The sequence below is a fragment of the Aegilops tauschii genome, chromosome 5 (assembly GCF_002575655.3).
Source record: "Aegilops tauschii subsp. strangulata cultivar AL8/78 chromosome 5, Aet v6.0, whole genome shotgun sequence".
In the NCBI taxonomy this organism is placed as follows: domain Eukaryota; kingdom Viridiplantae; phylum Streptophyta; class Magnoliopsida; order Poales; family Poaceae; genus Aegilops; species Aegilops tauschii.
In genome coordinates, this window is record NC_053039.3 from 409,351,417 (window position 1) to 409,370,269 (window position 18,853).

The 18,853-nt window shown below is 42.8% G+C and overlaps 2 protein-coding genes across 3 annotated transcripts; both read left to right on the forward strand.

The window, feature by feature from the left end:
- Positions 1-3,142: 3,142 nt before the first annotated feature.
- Positions 3,143-10,098, forward strand: LOC109736067 (pyruvate dehydrogenase E1 component subunit beta-2, mitochondrial). The gene is made up of 14 exons (XM_020295287.4): positions 3,143-3,426; positions 3,550-3,636; positions 4,917-4,997; positions 5,073-5,099; positions 5,195-5,257; positions 5,368-5,454; positions 6,494-6,619; positions 7,090-7,223; positions 7,310-7,382; positions 7,627-7,692; positions 8,009-8,047; positions 8,261-8,385; positions 8,470-8,584; positions 9,738-10,098. The coding sequence occupies exons 1-14, from the start codon at positions 3,388-3,390 to the stop codon at positions 9,804-9,806; spliced, it is 1,131 nt and encodes a 376-aa protein (XP_020150876.1). The 5' UTR covers positions 3,143-3,387; the 3' UTR covers positions 9,807-10,098.
- A 1,055-nt stretch (positions 10,099-11,153) lies between these two features.
- On the forward strand, positions 11,154-17,901 carry LOC109736066 (uncharacterized protein At2g33490). 2 transcript variants are annotated; one of them, XM_020295285.4, is made up of 10 exons: positions 11,154-11,545; positions 12,642-12,714; positions 13,313-13,387; positions 13,747-13,808; positions 13,895-13,963; positions 14,888-14,916; positions 14,994-15,201; positions 15,303-15,539; positions 16,047-17,058; positions 17,605-17,901. In XM_020295285.4, exons 1-9 carry the CDS (start codon positions 11,423-11,425, stop codon positions 17,055-17,057), a joined length of 1,887 nt encoding a protein of 628 aa, XP_020150874.1. In that variant the 5' UTR covers positions 11,154-11,422; the 3' UTR covers position 17,058; positions 17,605-17,901. The 2 variants fall into 2 exon arrangements, with proteins under 2 accessions (XP_020150874.1, XP_020150875.1); XM_020295286.4 differs by having other exon boundaries at positions 11,162-11,545; positions 13,736-13,808.
- The last annotated feature ends 952 nt before the right edge of the window (positions 17,902-18,853 follow it).

Below are 18,853 nucleotides of genomic sequence, written 5' to 3' on the forward strand. Positions count from 1 at the left end.
CCCTTTCCCTACTTGGAGTAGGAGAGGAAGGAAGGAGGAGAGAGGGAGAAGGAAAGGGGGGCACCGCCCCCCCTTCCCTAGTCTAATTCGGACCCAAGGGGGAGGGGCACGCGGCCTGCCCTGGCCGCCCCCCTCTCTCTCCACTAAGGCCCATATGGCCCATTAGACTCCCCGGGGGGTTCCGGTAACCCGCGGTACTCCGGTAATTGCCCGAACTCACCCGGAACCATTCCGAAGTCCAAACATAGTCGTCCAATATATCAATCTTTATGTCTCGACCATTTCGAGACTCCTCGTCATGTCCGTGATCACATCTGGGACTCCGAACAACCTTCGGTACATCAAAACACATAAACTCATAATACCGATTGTCACCGAACGTTAAGCGTGCGGACCCTACGGGTTCGAGAACTATGTAGACATGACCGAGACTCATCTCCGGTCAATAACCAATAGCGGAACCTGGATGCTCATATTGGTTCCAACATATTCTACGAAGATCTTTATCGGTCAAACCGCATAACAACATACGTTGTTCCCTTTGTCATCGGTATGTTACTTGCCCGAGATTCGATCGTCGGTATCTCAATACCTAGTTCAATCTCGTCACCGGCAAGTCTCTTTACTCGTTCTGTAATGCATCATCCCGCAACTAACTCATTAGTCACATTGCTTGCAAGGCTTATAGTGATGTGCATTACCGAGAGGGCCTAGAGATACCTCTCCGGAACACGGAGTGACAAATCCTAATCTCGATCTATGACAACCCAACAAACACCACCGGAGACACCTGTAGAGCATCTTTATAATCATCCAGTTACGTTGTGACATTTGATAGCACACTAAGTGTTCCTCCGGTATTCGGGTGTTGCATAATCTCATAGTCATAGGAACATGTATAAGTCATGAAGAAAGCAATAGCAACAAACTAAACGATCAAGTGCTAAGCTAACGGAATGGGTCAAGTCAATCACATCATTCTCTAATGATGTGATCCCGTTAATCAAATGACAACTCATGTCTATGGCTATGAAACTTAACCATCTTTGATTTAATGAGCTAGTCAAGTAGAGGCATACTAGTGACACTCTGTTTGTCTATGTATTCACACATGTACTAAGTTTCCGGTTAATACAATTCTAGCATGAATAATAAACATTTATCATGGTATAAGGAAATATAAATAACAACTTTATTATTGCCTCTAGGGCATATTTCCTTCAGGAGAGGCATGAGCTAACATACTTTCTCTACTTGGATCATATGCACTTATGATTGGAACTCTAGCAAGGATCCGCAACTACTAAAGATCATTAAGGTCGTGAAACCCAACCATAGCATTAAGTATCAAGTCCTCTTTACTCCCATACATCATAGCCCACCTACTCGGGTTTAAGTTTCTGTCACTCTCGCAACCCACCGTAAGCAAACCATGAACATATTGCAACACCCTACAGCGAGGGCCCCTCACGTTTGCGCGAGAACGGAGGGCACCGTAGGACAGCACCATAAATAAAATATACAATCAGACCAACCAAGATCACGATTAACCCACAAGACACAACAGATCTACTCAAACATCATAGGATAACCATAGATCAATGGGAAATAATATATAGAGTTGAGCACCATGTTTAAGTAGAGATTACAACGGGGAGAAGGGGTGTTACACCACTGCAAAGAGGGGGAGAGAGTTGGTGTTGACGGTAGCAAGATTATTGATGTAGATCGCCGTCACGATCCTTGCCCCGGCGGCACTCCGGCGCCACTGAGAGAGAGGGGGAGAGAGCCCCCTCCTTCTTCTTCTTCCTTGGCCTCCCCCCTAGATGGGAGGAGAATTCCTCCTCTGGTCCATGGTCTCCATGGCGGCGGAGGGGCGGGAGCCCCTCCGAGATTGGATCTCCCTCTCTGTTTTTTTCTGTTTTGCGTTCCCAGATGTGACCGAAAACCGTTTCTTATATTCCCGGAGATCCGTAACTCCGATTGAGCTGAGATTTGAACACGATTTTTTTCCCGGATATAAGCTTCCTTGCGCCCGAAGTAGAGCCCAACCAATGTACGAGGTGTGCACAACCCACCACCGCGCGTCAGGGGCCTGGGGCGCGCCCTGGTGTCTTGTGGTGCGTGTGGGCCTCCGTTTGCGGTGATTCCAACTCCCAAAAATCACAAATATTCCAAAATAATTCTCCGTGAAATTTTATTGCATTTGGACTTCGTTTGATATGGATACTCTGCGATACAAAAAACATGCAGAAAACAGGAACTGACACTGGATCAATAGGTTAGTCCAATAAATCATATAAAATTTTGCCAAAAGTATGTAAAACTTGTATAATATTGGCGTGAAACAATCAAAAATTATAGATACGACAGAGATGTATCACATATCAATGTAGAGGTTTTGCAAGACCGTGGTGGCAGTGTTTGGCCTTGAGTACATGAGAGAGTCAAATGCCGCAGATACAACCCGGTTGTCGGCGATCAATGCAGATAGAGGCTTTCGGGGAATGCTTAGTAGCATAGATTGTATGCACTGGAAGTAGAAGAACTGTTTATTTGTTTGGCAGGGGCAGTACAGGGGGCATGTGAAAGGTTACATTGTCATAGTAGAAGCAGTGGCTTCACGAGATCTTTGGATTTGGCACTCCTTTTTTTGCCATGGCTGGTTCTCACAATGACAACAACGTGCTTCAGCGTTCTCCAATGTTGGCACGGCCTGCGGAAGGCCACTGCCCCGAGGTCAACTTTGAGATCAATGACTAACAGTACAAGAAGGGATACTATCTAGCTGATCATATCTATCCTCAGCGGTGAACTCTTGTGAAGACATTATTCAATCCGAAAGGAGAGAAGATGCAGAGATTTGCCCAAGCACATCAATTCGAATTTAGGTAACTAAAATGATTATAAACATGAAGAAAAGGGATTTTTAAAAGGAAAAAATATTTAGTCTAAATAGGCCTCTAACACCATGTTTCTAGCTCTGAGCCCATCATCTTGGTGGGCTCATTTTCAACCGACCCCAGTCGTCTACTATTACCCAACTAATTTGGGCCACTCTGTCTCTATAAAAGTAGCTAATTTGGGCCGAGCCGTGGGACCTGCAAAGCATCATTAAGCAGGTAAACTACACAATAAGCGAGGGGCTTTCCTGCAAAAACGCTGGCTAAATAAGAATCTCGCGCAGAGACGTATCCACGCCCTCCTCCACCCTCCACCTACTACGCCCTCCAATTCCACCGTTCCGAGGCGGCGTCTGCGTCTCCTCCCCACGCCCCGTCCCTCTCGCTGCCTCCAGCCCGGCGACACATCCACCGCCGCGCCACCGTCGGATTCGCCCCCCCCCCCCCCCCCCCCCCGCCCGCCGCTCCGATCGCGTGGACGAAGATGCTGGGCGCCGCGAGGAGGCAGCTCGGATCCGGCCCCGTGAGCGCCGATTCCCTTCCCCCGCATCGCATCTCCCTCCGATCATTTCCCCACGTTCGGTTCGGGTTCGATCTACGATGCGGCTGCTGATGATGGATTCGCTGTTCCGTTTGTTGCGTGCAGATGCTGGGGCAGTTGCTGCGGAGGCTCCGCCCGGCGGCGGCGGCGTCCACGGAGGCGGCAAGGGGGTACTCCTCCGCGGCCAAGGAGGTGAGCGCGTGGCAGAACCCTAGTTTTTTTAATCGCGCGCGCCGCATTGGCCTGTAATGACGTGGTCCGCTTTCGCTCGATTGTGTCGTTTCGTTATTTGACGGGCTGTTTTGACCGGAGATCGGCTGCTGCTTAGTTTTATAGATGGCGTTGGCGATTACGACTTTTGCTGTTGTTATTATAATAGTGGCGGTGACGCACAGCGATTGTTCTGGTTTGGTGTCGAGGCGGGTGGTTGGTTATGATATTAATTCGTTATTTTATTATGTAGTTTTGGTTTCGTACCGTAATTGTATTACGTATCTCTACTCTATTTCTTTGGTTGGCAAAAAATAATGGCTGTTGTAATGTTTCGGTGGTTAGTGGCTATCTTAGAATTGAAGTCACCATCGTTTCCTACGTATAGATTGCTGTGGGCCTGTGACTACCTGCTGATGGCAGTTGTATGGGCTGTAGAGTCGAAGCATCGGCCGGTTGCTTTATCCTTAGGGTTTGTGTGTTTGACAATTTATTGTTGCAGAGCTTAGAAGATGAAGTGTGTTTGTTATTGCAAGGAAAGATGAATTGCCTTTGTGGTTTGGCTTGCATTGAAGTGATATTTTCTTTACCTTCAACATGGTAGACTTCCTCATAGATTGGAAACCGCTTATTTGACTTTAGTAGTTCTGCTTGGGGTTCATATATCTATCATGTGACTTCATTTGGCGAAAAATTCTCCTATTTGCAAGATGAGATTTAGTTATTTACTTTGCTTATGAAGCACTGTCCTGTCCATACACCTCTCCTTTTTCTTGTTAGTTTCTTAAGATGTGATATTACCTAGTGACCATGCGTCCATACCTATGTCAACGTATTGGCTCTACTTCAGAGAATAACCTCCTACTGATTAACATTATGCAAATGCATTTTACATAATATATTCCTTGCATTGTTCTTCACCTTTAATTGCCATTCTTCACTATTACTTGAGTACATCAGAATGAGTATCAGTGAAACTGGGTAACAGTGGTCATTGGTGTGCTTGATTGTGTATGTTATTGCTCCTTTTTTCCTTTGGGCGATGCGGGGAACAAAGGATGGTTCCTGGATTAACCAGCACATATTTGTTCCCAGTTCTGTGTGGTTAGATATGCTTGTTTTATGCTGAAAGTATCTAGGGTTATATCGAGAGTTATCCTTGAGAATTGTTTGCTGATTGGGAAAAAGGGAAAGCTGCATTCAGTAGCTCTGTTTTACAACTTACAAGGTTAGTGACATACAATATTGTTTTACCTGTTCAGATCACCGTACGTGACGCGTTGAACTCTGCCCTAGATGAAGAAATGTCTGCTGATCCTTCTGTCTTTTTGATGGGTGAAGAGGTAGCATTTTGAATGAATACATTTTTTCGTTCTTTTATTAGCTTCTCTTTTCTAACGCCTCTTCGTTTGTGATAGGTTGGAGAATATCAAGGTGCATACAAGGTGTGCAAAGAATAATTGTTTTTTTGTAGGTCCCTTGTCAGCTGATATCGAATTCTGAATTTTATGGTTATTGATCTTCAATTGGGTTTCTGCAGATTACGAAGGGCTTGCTTGACAAGTATGGTCCTGATAGGGTTCTTGATACCCCAATCACTGAGGTTTCACTCTTACATTCTTCAAACAATCCAATTGCTGCTGTCCATCCGTACATTTTCAGACCGAAACAATTCTGGTCAAGCGTTTATGTGTTATTGTTATGTTTGTCCAGGCTGGTTTTACAGGCATTGGTGTTGGTGCAGCCTATCAAGGTCTTCGGCCAGTTATAGAGTTCATGACATTTAATTTCTCAATGCAGGTCAGTTATAAGGGCCAAACAAGTTTGTTTTATGTGCTTGGTTTAAAGTCCTTATGCACGTAATTTTTATGCTGCAATACCTGTTGGTTCAAGATGCAAGAAGCACTCATGCTTCATGCTTTTGCATCTTGAACCTACTTAACACATGCTGCACTTCTGTGTTTTCCCAGTGTGAGAATGGTTCATGCCTTAAAGCATTGCATGGTTTAGGATAGTCAACTTAATGCATGTAATCACTTCGCAAGAAACATATGTTATTGTACATTACCACACTTAGTAGCTCGATCCTCGATGTAAATGCAAGCTCTTATTAGTTACTACCCTTTTTTCTTGCTAGTTTTCTAAAGGATCTCTTTGCTGTATACCTTCTGATTAGTATTTGCTATGTGTTTACAGTCGTGTAGTTATATGTCTTGCCAATGGTGTTGCCAAGATCCTAGTGTAATAGTGAATCTTCTGAAGTTGATGTTAATTAGAGGTTTTCTCTGGAATAATTTACATTAGATGTAGCTTTTATGGTTGACATTCACATATCTGCTTTTCGTGCCAGTTAACTTTTTGGAAGAATACAGTGGATGTAGTTTGAATCTCTGGTAGTCTGAAATACAATGTTGTCAATGTATAATGTAGTACAACCTCCGTTCCTAAATAAGTCTTTTTAGAGATTTCAAATGGACTATCACATACGGATGTATATAGACATATTTTAGAGTGTAGATTCACTCATTTTGCTTCGTATGTAGTCACTTATTGAAATCATTAGAAAGACCTATATTTAGGAACGGATGGAGTATTAACCATTAATGGTTATTTCCATGTACTATAAAAATAAAGGTGATCATTATGCATGCTTTACTCGTGTGGCTGACAGGCAGTTTGTCACTAGTTTTTTCACTGCAAGTCTGTAACACAGGTCTACCTCTGTATCAGGCGTTCCTTTTTCTCTCATGTGATTTAGAATGTACTTTTCCATTATAACAACTGCACATTTCAATTGTTTATGCTGTAAGAAAAATAATTAATAATTTGTAACATTCAGGCAATCGATCATATCATCAACTCAGCTGCTAAGTCAAACTACATGTCAGCTGGTCAGATAAATGTCCCAATTGTTTTCAGAGGACCAAATGGTGCTGCTGCTGGAGTTGGTGCTCAACACTCACAGGTTTGTAAGAGGGAATCGCTCATGTGTCAGTTCTTCTTAGTACTCAAATAATTTTGAAACAAGTAGCTTTATTTCTTTGTTATGTTGTTGCCACCTACTTGTGCTTGTTTCGAGAAGATACAGTAGACATGCAGACCACTTTGCTATACTAGAATAGTAACACCAAATATACTAAATGATGACTTTCTTTTTAGAAGTCTATATAACTCCCTTGCCAAAATGGTTATGCAAGGTTCAGGGAGGGGTGTGTGTGTGTGTGTGTGAGAGAGCTCAGATGGTTGTGTAGAGTTTCTTTGATTTTAAGCCAACAGACCTAAATTATCATTTTGTGAGTTCTTTATCATTAGCAATGTATGCAAAGTTAGTTTACTACCAGCTCCTAGGATATGTTCAATACATTGTGGTGGCATCTTTTTGTAAACACTGAATGATTTTGGTGTTTGCACTGTACTAATTGAACTGGTATACAGTGTTATGCAGCTTGGTTTGCGCATGTTCCAGGACTTAAGGTTCTGGCTCCATATTCTTCAGAAGATGCCAGAGGCTTGCTAAAAGCTGCAATTAGGGATCCTGATCCCGTTGTTTTTCTGGAAAATGAATTACTGTATGCAACATCTGACCTTGTTGAGGTATTTATACTTTATAGCGGCCTGTTATCATTTCATTGAGATGTTATGTTTTTTTCTGCAGCTATGGAGAGTCGTTCCCTGTTTCTGATGAAGTGCTTGATTCTAGTTTTGCTCTGCCGATTGGCAAAGCTAAGGTATGCTGTTATGTGCATGTGTTTTGAAAGAAATTTCTGATGCATTCCCTGCTTTGAAGTCTTTGACGATTTTCTGTTGTTGGTTTCAATGAATAGGATTGAAAGCAACAACAGAAAATTGACCTCTATGCAGTATGCACTGCTTTCAGAGATCAGATGCATGCTCTTAGATAGTTATTTTTGGGATATAATTACTGAAATTCTCTGCAGTATGTACTTACCTGTGGATCTCTTCTTTCTGTAGATAGAACGCGAGGGTAAAGATGTTACGATTACTGCATTCTCCAAGATGGTCGGCTATGCTCTTCAGGTGCGTCATGCTATAGTTGGTAAAACAACGTGGGAGGAAGATGAATTTGCTGTGTTGTCAACCTTATAGGATTTGACACACCATTAGCTTTCATTTCTCAAGGACGTCACATTGGCACGTCTTCTTTTCTGAAAGGAGTTCAATGTGCTACATTGATATGCTTTTCCTATTTGTTAAGTTGATATGCAAAGAGCCCTTTTGGGAATTGCGGTTTTCTTTTATATTTTGTTCTAACATAGGTATGTTCTGTTGATGGGTTGAATTACTCTCCCAGCATTTTTATGTTGACATATGATAACGCTCAGTTTGTTTACAGGCTGCTGAGATACTGTCCAAGGAAGGAATCAGTGCTGAGGTAATTTCTTTTGTAAAATATATTTTCAGTGTAACTATCGATATGATTTTACTGTACATGATACTCCCTCCGTCCGAAAATACTTGTCAGAGAAATAATGTATCTAGATGTATTTTAATTCTAGATACATCCATTTATGCGACAAGTAATTCCGGACGGAGGGAGTACATGCCATGAATGCTTCTTATTTTCTGTACTGATATGTTTCAATAGGTGATCAACCTTCGATCAATTAGGCCACTGGATAGAGCCGCCATAAATGCATCCGTTAGGAAAACAAATAGATTGGTGACTCTTGAAGAAGGCTTCCCCCAGCATGGTGTTGGTGCTGAGATATGGTTCTCTTTCTCTCCCCACCACACACACATAAACAAACTTGTGTAGTAAGAATTATTTTAACACATACATGCCCTATTTTGCAGCATGTCTGTTGTAGAAGAAAGCTTTGAGTATCTTGATGCTCCAATTGAGAGGATTGCTGGAGCTGATGTACCCATGCCCTATGCTGCCAACCTTGAGAGATTGGCTGTTCCACAGGTCCTCTTTGATCCATTTTATGGCTTAACTTTCAAGTACTGTTGTTTTGCATGGCTGCTAGCTTTTCTAGTTGCATCCATTTATTTTCTTTTACACAACTGATTACCATAGATGTTTGTTCAATCCTTTAATTTTTGTGTTTGGGCCACATGCATGCATTCTTGCTGACTTAAATGGCAATAGACCAGCTGAAGCTATTATTGTACAAGTTGGATTTTTTTTAGTATCATCTGAATGGATTGCACTATCCTGAGGAAGTGCCATAGAAAATCCAGAACCAGCAGGGATCAGGGAAAGTGACTGCTTTAGTTCATACTCCTTCATAGTAAGGGTACACTGTACATGGAGGCTTTGGTTGCATTTGAGGGATGCTAATTATTGGGGAATATTCAACTTATTCTGTCATCTTTGTTTTGGTTCCCTGTCAGTTGTCGGAAAATGACCTGCAAATTGGATCCATGCAGATGTTATCTGAAATTGTAGTGTATCTACACTCAGGTTGCTCAATTTGCATATATCCTTTTCACTGGAACTATCAGATGTGCATGGTCATTTGACCATAATTTTGAAAGCATATGCCACAAATATATAATGGGAGACAACAGTACATTGTCAGCCCCAGCATTTTTCCACATCCTAAATCACTTGTGCGGAATTTTGTCTGCCACCCTGTTATGCCTGGAGGTGTCCCTTCATAATTCTAAGTTGGTGATTCTCCGCCCTGTTGTCTAGCTGTGGACACCAGGTGGTGGCCTTTCTGGTCAAGGTGGTCACAGCATCAGTATTTATTTGCTTTGTTTGTAATGCTTGATGTTTAGCGTGTGAAACTGGGTTTTGCATGACTTGGGCGGCATTTAGTGGTCCAAAGTTGCATTGCATCTCTGGACTCGCATTATTGCCGAGGGTGTATTTGGCCTGGGGCTCCATTGAAAAGGGAAGCCTAAATATTCTGTCTGCCACCAAATTCTTTCTGGCTTTCTGTACTGCAAACATAGGACCGTAAAATGTTTTGATGTTATTGGTGTGAGCAATCAGAATGAAGCAATAAAACATGCTGTCCTGTGTACATTTGACGATCCGTCGATCATTTTTTTATTAGCTGATGATCATCTTATTAATGTGACCAAACTTACTCTCGTTCTTGACCTTGCAGATCGAGGATATCGTCCGAGCGGCCAGGCGAGCCTGCTACAGAGCGTTGCCCATGACGGCAACTGCGTGATCGAAATTTCACTTTACTCTGCCCATGCTTTTTCCCATCGCCTGCCCGGCCAGAAAGAAACGTGTGTGTTCCATAATGGTATCCACAATTGCCCAAACTCAAAGCGAGTTAAATTTTTGTAGGTGTGCCTTTGCCATGTTATTCTTTTAGCTGCAGTCGGATCTCACCGCACTCGCTGGTGCCTCCCTCCACTGTCTTGTGAATTATTACGCATGCAGCTTTCGTTGATTGATTATTACTACGGCCTAATCACGGTGGTTACATAAATGGAAAATTGAGGTGTTCTCATGCATGTGCCATATTCTTTCTTTCGTATTCTCAAAAAAAAAAAAGTTCTTTCTCTCGTCAAAGCTTATCGCCTCGTGTATCTTTGAAAAACCATTTTTCCACAAGTCATTGCTCGTGGATTTGAACATCTTCACCCTGGAACCTGGGTGCACACGCACGGGAACATGTGATTCCGTTAGATTCAGTCGCCGTCATAAAAGGGAGACTATCCGTCGCTCGTCGTTTCAGCTACTAATAATAATCGGTCATGACCACAATTACGAGGTACACTCAACTACATAGCCGGTGCAACAGCCACGACAAGCTTTGGTTGCTAACTAACAGATCCGGTCAAATGTAGCGTAGCGTCATAATTGAGCACCGATCCGGCGCCCGTGAGCATCACTTTAATACTAATACTAAACCGGTCTATTCTTGTTGATAAAATATCTTTGAACAGCAATCCTTGAAAGATACATATGCTAAAAGGGGCCATTGCGTCCCCGGAATCTCTCTCTCTCTCTCTGGCTTGGACCAAAAGGCCGGTCACTCGAGCGGCGTGACGCTCACTCACACGAGACGCACAGAGGCAGCTCACGCAGATCCCGCCTGCATCTGCATAGCATAGCAGTGTCTCTCAGCCTGCCTTGTTGCAATCTTGCTTTCGGAAAACGCCATGTTTGACCGGAGCGAGGACCGAGCTATAGTACTCGTACGACACTGCAGGCAGCAAGCAAGCAACAGGTAAACAAAGCAAGCAAGCAGTACTAGTCCAGTCGGTCCAATTGGACAGGCAGAGGAAAGCGGCAGCACCCAGACCCAGGGATAAACCCAGGGCTAAAAATAAGATAAAGACACGCAAGTATAGCTGCTGATTGATGGCTCCCTTTGACCAAACAAAGACCGGACCTGAGGCGCCCAGCACGAAATCGAAAGCTTCAAAGCAACCCACAAAGAAAGAAAGATATAGAGTAGAAAAAAAAGGTACCCTAACAGTACCGCCATTAAGGGCCCCTTGAAACAGTTCAGTTCGCGGAGAAGAATACGGAGGACCAGTATCGTAGTACCACTAGTCGTGGTAAAAAAATAAAAATACTAATAATAAAGGAACCGCTCGCGCCTCGGCCTCGGCCTCGGCTCGGCGGAAAAACAATTCCCCATTCCTCTCCACTCTCCGCCTCCCCTCCCCTCCCCCCTCTCAGTGGCAGACGCTCTCCTAGTGCTGTGGGTGTGTGGGGGCGCTACAGCTAGGGTTCCGCTCCGCGAATCCGTCGCCGTGGTGCTGCCTGCCGGGATCTGCTGCTGCTGCTGCTTCGGGGCTCGGCGGCGGCTGATCCGGCGGGCGCGGGATGAAGTCGTCGCTGCGGAAGCTGCGCGGGTTCGCGCTGCAGCGCCACGAGCAGCGGGTGGACCGCCACCGCGACCACTCCACCGCCGCCAAGGCCGCGGACGAGCTCCTCGCCGCCGCCCAGGTGCGTGCGCCTTCCGCTGCCCGTCCCCTTTCGTTTCGCTTCTGCGTGGAGTGTGCGTGCGTGCGAGCGGCGCGTGGGGGCGGACGGTGCGGGGGAAGATCTCGCGACGGCAGGAGCGGCTGCGCGCCTGGTTCTGCGTTGCAGGGCGCGTCCGCGGGCTCCTGAAGCTGTTTAGCGCGTTCGGGTGTCCGGGCGGTTGCTTCGCGGTGCGTCTGTCGGGGTAGTAGGCGTGGTGTGGCGCCATGGACTGCCCCTCTAGTGCCATGTGAATTGCCTCGGGATTTTCGCTTCCTGGTGAACTGCCATGGGATGCCACCGTTCGGATCTGCGCTACAGTTCAGTGGGAACGGTTCTGGGAGACTGTCGAAGCGTTGGTCGAACGATACTGACTGACGAGTCCGGTGTTGTTTTCTAGTCCAGTCCTAGTGTGGAATGCGTGAATTGGTTGGTTACTGGGTCGGAATCTGTTGTGAGTTCTAGATCATCGCATGCTCTCATTTGCTTTGTCGTCAACAACGTTTAATTGTAGCGTATTGAGATTTTCCTTTGGTCCGCTGTCGGTGTGGTAATTTGGGCTTGTTCCAACTGAATTTTAGTGCTTCATACGGAGGGGTGATGTGCGGTTGGGTTTTGGCGCCTCTTGTTTGGTTGATAAGCAAACCTTTGCTTACTTTGTTCAAGCATATGTGAATTCAATTGAGTGACTATATGTGCAGTATTACCCTTGAGTTAGAAAAAAAAACTAGCATCTGAGAACTTAGCTGCTCTAGTCTGGTGGCTAACAGGCCCTCATGATTAAGGCCCATGATTAAACTAGGGTTGTCGTTTTATATCATTTGGTTGTCAAAAATCCTGTTGGCTATGAGAAGAGACTTCCCCATTCCCAAGTGTCGTTCTTTTCAAAATGAAACTGCCGACTATTCTGAATAATGAAAACAGTGGATTGTATTTGGCCAAATTTACCAGCAGTAAAACCTAGTTTACATTCCAAACAAGTTGCTTCTGCTAAAACTCTGAACTTGTCGTCGTGTTAAGAGCAGCTTCTGTAGCAACATATTTCCAACTTTGTTTCACACTGCTACTTTACTTTTAACAGGATATGGCAGATATGAGGAACTGCTATGATAACTTGCTTGCTGTTGCAGCAGCAATAGCAAACAGTTCATATGGTATTTTTCTTGTCTACCTTTTCCCTCAGTCTTTACATTTTAGTGTCTTGTTTATCCCACTTTACAGATTCTATTGTACTTGGTGCAAATATTTTGTTGATCGTTTCCTGCGAGTAATTAGGTTGGTATATGAATAGTAGCCGCCCTTCTTCAAATGTATGGAAAATCTTGTGTTGAAGTTTATCTATTTTTTTGGTTGACTACGAGAGTTTGTATGAAAAGAGATATCATGGTTATTTATTCATCAGCACAGAGTACACTATTTTTAAAATTCCTGGGTTGTTCACCATATTGAAATTGTGCAACCTCAGTTCATTTGCATTCGTCAAGTGTTATCATCTACTCCTTCCGTTTCTAAATATAAGTCTTTTTAGAGATTCAATACGGACTACATACGGATCTATATAGACATATTTAGGGTGTAGATTCACTCATTTTGCTCCGTATGCAGTCCATATTGAAATCTCTAAAAGGACTTATATTTAGGAACGGAGGGAGTATATGACTTCATGTGTGGTTATAGCAGCTACAGTTATATGTATATCTGACTATGTATTGAATGCCAATAATTAGTTGATGACTTGATATATGTGTGCAGAATTCTCTGAAGCACTACAAGAAATGGGGACTTGTTTACTGAAGAGAGTTACACCAACTAAAGATGGAATTAATGGTAATCATGCTGTGTATTCTTTTCCCATGTGAACTTGTTTGTTTATGTTCAGTTACATGCTTAGGATCAGTTATGATGATAGCATTTAGGATTCTAAACTAGCCTTACTCTGCACTCCCAGCTCTAAAATATCTCTTTTAGCTACATCGATTAAGTTCTTCAAGGAAAATGTGGAAGTGAAGTAATGCAGATTCTTTACACTAACCATCTTCTCTTGCTAGTCAGTAGTACACCTTCTCGCCCTCTCTCTTTTGCAAGGAAGTACTCACTATCACCTTAATGTTATTGAACATGCAATATAACTTTTGGTTGTTTCACACTTTGCCGCTTGATGCTTACATTTAACAGTATGCCCCCAGATAAGGTTTTGCTGTTGCTCGGGAAATCGCAGTTTGAGCTTCGGAAACTTGTAGATAGTTATGTAAGTTTCTAGTTGCTCATATTTATTAAAGCTGCAGAATTACTATGATCTTCTAGTGCTGATTTGTTTCGTCATCTTTTCCCCAGCGTGTTCATGTTCTTACTACCATTACCACTCCATCACAGTCCCTACTTAATGAGCTTCAAACTGTAGAGGTATGGTGTTGTTTATGTGCATCTCTCTATAGCACTCATGCCCTTTTCTTTATGGTCCTTGAGCTCAGTAGATCTTCTTTGGCCCATAAGTCACAAAGCCTTTCAGTCACAAACATTCTTCTCTAATACATTTTAATTTTGAAATAAAATCTTAAAGAGTACTAGAACACTCTGGACACTATGTCAATAAAATCTTAAAGGGTACTAGAACACTGTGGAGTCTGGACACTGTCTTGATACTCAAAAATAGAAAGTTGTTAGCATGCTTTGCTCCTGCTGGTTGCTCGGAAAAAAAGAAATAAAGTTGGTAGCATGAGGTTGCCTCAAAGGATGACTGCATATCATACCTGAAGGGGTGACTGCATATCATATGAGACCTTCATTAGAAGGTGTTATTAAGCATACAAACATGGTGCTACACATGCATCGTATGAAAAACATGGCGCTACACATGCATCGTACGAAAAACACAGTGCTACACATGCATCGTACGAAAAACATGGTGCCACACATGCATTGTCAAATTTGTTGACAGTTCAGTTCTTTTTCTTCTTATGTTCTTATGATGCACCCTTATGTAACTTAGGGTATGTCTATCCTGGCTAAAGCGTCGTACCCTACCAAATTTTGTTGATGACCCAAAAAATGGTCTTTGTTTCGATGTTTGCCAATTATTTGGCATGCCAATGCACTTTGCCAACTCTAGTTCATTGTTCTTGCCAATGTTGGCCAACTAAAACTTCAACCAAAAGTTTGGCCAGCCAATGTTTTGGTGGGACAACCTTGGGCATAAACCAAACACACCATTAATGTAATAATCATTTATTTAAAGAATTTTAATATTCATAGTTTGAACCCATTAGAGAGCTATGTCTCTGTTCCAGGAGGAAAAACACTTACCTAGCAGAGATTGTTTCATTGCAGGAAATGAAGCGACAGTGTGATGAAAAAAGGTATGATGCTTATACAAATTGTGGCTTACACTCGTACCCTGCTGAGATGATTTTTAATTACTCCATACTCCTTTCAGAGAATTGTTCGAAGTCTTGCTAAATGCGCAGAAAGAAAAGGGAAGATCTAAGAATTCCAAAGGTGATCCTGCTGCATCACAGCAATTGAAACAAGCTCAGGAAGATTATCAAGAGGAAGCAACTCTTTTTCTGTTCCGGTTAAAGTCATTGAAGCAAGGACAGTTTCGAAGTCTTTTCACACAAGCTGCTCGGCACCATGCCGCCCAGGTGCACATTTTATCACTCGGAGAGGTTCCTCTTTTATTTTATTTATCACATTCTTCAGAAACTCATATTGTACAATCTTCTATATATTTTGTGTGGACCAGTTAAATTTATTCAGAAAGGGTGTCAAGTCTCTTGAGGCTGTGGAGCCACATGTTAGGCTTGCTGCCGAGCAACAACACATCGATCATCAGTTCAGTGCACTTGAAGATGAGGATTACTCTGTTGAAGATGAAAATGATGACGATTACAATGACAGTCATGATGGAGAACTCTCTTTTGATTATGGAGAAAGTAAGGAAACTGCAGAAGCTGGTCATGCTTCCCGTAGTCCTACAGAGGTACTAATATAGCTTTGTAATTTAAGCATAGCTAAATGTCAAACTGAAGAATTTGCTGTTATGTTGCTTGATGTGGCATTTTTACAACTGTTTCACTGAACTTGTGAAACTGTGCCGCTTCAAGTATCTTGGTAGTTACTCCCTCCGTCTCAAAATCTAAGACTTTTTTGACACGTATTTGCTATCTCTCAAAAAGCAATAAATTTTGTTATGAACTGAAAATTGGTATGTCACTCCATGTGTCGAATGTGTCGAAAAGATCTAAATAGGTAAATGCCACCACATATCTAAATTTCCTCACATACAGCTTATTGCGCTTGTAAGAGTGTGGTCGGTGCTCTTAACTCATGTCACTGTCTGTAAACTGGATTTGGTTTGTGTACATCTTAAAATTTTCATTTAATTTTGTCTTGTCTTGTCCAACATATTCCAGTTTGTTTCGTCGACTGTTCCTCCCCCGTGTTCACTATCTTGAGAGTCCGCCATCTGACTTTCTTATTTTCGCAGGAATTTTTTGATAGAAGCAAAGGAGATTATTCCTCTTTTCCTGGTGAAAGACAAAGACCTGTAAGCCAGTCAGCTCCACTTTTTCCTGAAAAAAAGCTTGAGACAGCGGAAAGAGTAAAAGAGTTGCGGCGTTCTGCAACGAGGAAGATACATACTTATGTTTTGCCTACTCCAAATGATGTTCAAGCCACCTCTCAGACAGTCACAGGAAATCCTACAAGTGGATCTCCTATTGAGAGCAAAAGTGTTTTCCATTCATCTCCGCTCAACCCAAGCACACATATGGGAGATTTGAGAGACAATAAGCTACCAAGTCCTGCCAGATTATCTAATGCACAGTCTGTGCTGAAAGAAAGCAATACCAATACAGCAGAAATAAGGACAATGCTCCCAGCTGTTGATCCTGCTTTACCAGGCTATAACAATTTGAAGACTTCTTCTGACAACAAAAAAGTGAAGAGGGGGTCCTTTTCTGGTCCGATTCCTCTCCGATCAAGGTCAACAGAGAATATTGATGCTGCCGCCGCAAGGCACAGCTCTGCACATCAGCCAACAATTCATGTGAGAGTGTCACCCAGTTCCTCCCCGCCACCCATATCCTCACCCAGAATTAAGGAGCTTCACGAGCTACCGCGACCGCCCACTGGTGCATCAAGAAATACAGCATTTTCTAGTTTAGTCGCTCACTCTGCGCCGTTGGTACCAAATTCTGCCCCGTTGGCATCCAGAGGCCACGCAGGGCAGGACCATTTTAATTTTAGGGCCAGGCAAACACCACCAAGTGCTCCACAAACTGCATCGCCTCTACCAACACCGCCTGGGCCTATATCCCGTAGTTTTTCTATACCTTCTAGGGGCATTAGAACAGGTATTTCAGATGGCAAAGAAACAGAAGATAATCAAGATAAAGGGGCCGCTAGAATGAGCCTCTCTTCTCTTCCTTCAACACAAACATTCTTGGAGGATCGTCAACCTTTGCCAGCAGCTGCCGAGTCAGTTAGCAGAACATAGGGTGAGTATTCATTCTGTGTAGTGCTGCAGTCTGTTTTTGAACTGTGTTACCTTGCAGGATCAAATTATTCTTCTTGTTCATTACTCTTAACTAGAAACAGAGAAACACAACCAATATTGAATTAGCCCTTGCAGGATCAAATTATTCTTGTTCATTACTCTTAACTAGAAACAGAGAAACACAACCAATATTGAATTAGCCCTTGAATGACTACTCTTAAATATACTAATGAAGACTGCCCCATGTGAAAGGGGACTAGAGATTTCATGACTACTCTTCTCCATTGGCTTTGTTGTTTGTATCCACATAAACTACTTGTGAAGGGGGAACTAGATGCTGGATCATGATTCATAATGTGCATGTACATAAAGCTTGCAAGTTTTAGTTCCACAGTTGCTTTCGTATTTTCATATGATATACTCATCCTGCATAGTTAAAAGTGCAGCTTTGCATTATTCCATGTGGTTTCTTAACTACTTTTAAGTCAGAAATGTTGAAAGCTCTATTCAAGAAACTAATCTTACTCCCTATTCTTTTCCTGTGCAGGATATTTGGTGTTCAGGTGGGATTTTATATGATATATAATATGTCATGCTAATCGAGAGGCTTGGCTACTTTTTCGTGGAAAAACAATGTACATACTAGTATGAGAACTAAACCCATACTGCAAAGTAGCTGGTGGTGGCTGGTGTCCCTTATGGTTGAGTGTAGTTGTGCAAATAACGAGTTTGTTGAATAAAATTCTCCATTTTTCGCTCTGATAATTTTATGCAAGATTTGTCTGTGTTGTGCCACGGCCTGTTCTCAGGCATCATTTTCGTCATCATGATTGTCAAGGGATTCCGGAATTTTGTCTCGATGAAGTGATTTTCATGAATTGTTGTAGGATTGCTGTAAAGAAACTTGTTTTCTGTAGGATAGGTAGATGTCTAATGGAATCCTTACATTTGATCTAGCCTCATTAAACAAACTTTGCGGAGAGTTCCAGTGAGTTTATATCTTTATTAATATGGAACATAAAGACAACAACCGGTGTTCTTCTTCCATGTTTATCTGTTTACGTTTGATGAAAGGTTGTATGTCTTTTTTCAACCTACTCAAGCCCATACCGTTAGGGCCTCGCCTTGGAGTACGAAGGCAGCGTTACATTCCAATCTATAGCGTGTTAGGTCCTCAAAAAATAATAATATCTATAGCGTGTTAGGTACAATGGTGAAAAAAAACGGGAGTCTTTTTTTTAACATCAGTACAGACGCAAGCGCTCATACATACACGCATACACTCACCCCTATGGACGCACACACGCATACCCATGTGAGCACCTCCGAGGGACTGAGCTGACATGTCATCTTGAAATTTATGAAGTCACCGTAGGCGCCTCGTCGTCGACGGAAACGTCTCCTCCCACTGAAAGCGCGTCGCCGGAAATTCTAAAATAAATTCAGGAATAATGCAAGCACCAGGACTTGAACCCTGGTGGGCTTACCACTATCCCTCTAACCATCCAACCACAGGTTGGTTCGCAGAAATGGATGTTTAGTACTCACTCTCTCTCAGTTTACAGGGCATGCGCGTACCTCTAGGTCATCAATTTGACCAACCAAATACAAGTCATATATTACAAAAAATATACCAATATAAATTTTAAATGTTCTATTTTCAAACGGTATAATTTTTGTGTTATATAGTTTATATTATAGTGATAAAGTTGGCAACCTAGGTATACACGTAGGACTTGTAAACTGAAACGAAGAGAGTAGTAGAGGATTAGTGAGACGTGCAAACACATAATTGT

What these genes read in the sequence shown, in the direction of transcription:
- LOC109736067 (XM_020295287.4), top strand. Translation starts at nt 3,388, where the DNA reads ATGCTGGGCGCCGCGAGGAGGCAGCTCGGATCCGGCCCC. An exon ending in AATATCAAGGTGCATACAAG is followed by an intron (nt 5,100 to 5,194) that starts GTGTGCAAAGAA and finishes GGGTTTCTGCAG; the next exon opens with ATTACGAAGGGCTTGCTTGA. An exon ending in TGGTCGGCTATGCTCTTCAG is followed by an intron (nt 7,693 to 8,008) that starts GTGCGTCATGCT and finishes GTTTGTTTACAG; the next exon opens with GCTGCTGAGATACTGTCCAA.
- LOC109736066 (XM_020295285.4), top strand. Translation starts at nt 11,423, where the DNA reads ATGAAGTCGTCGCTGCGGAAGCTGCGCGGGTTCGCGCTGCAGCGCCAC. An exon ending in AGCTCCTCGCCGCCGCCCAG is followed by an intron (nt 11,546 to 12,641) that starts GTGCGTGCGCCT and finishes TACTTTTAACAG; the next exon opens with GATATGGCAGATATGAGGAA. An exon ending in ATGAGCTTCAAACTGTAGAG is followed by an intron (nt 13,964 to 14,887) that starts GTATGGTGTTGT and finishes GTTTCATTGCAG; the next exon opens with GAAATGAAGCGACAGTGTGA.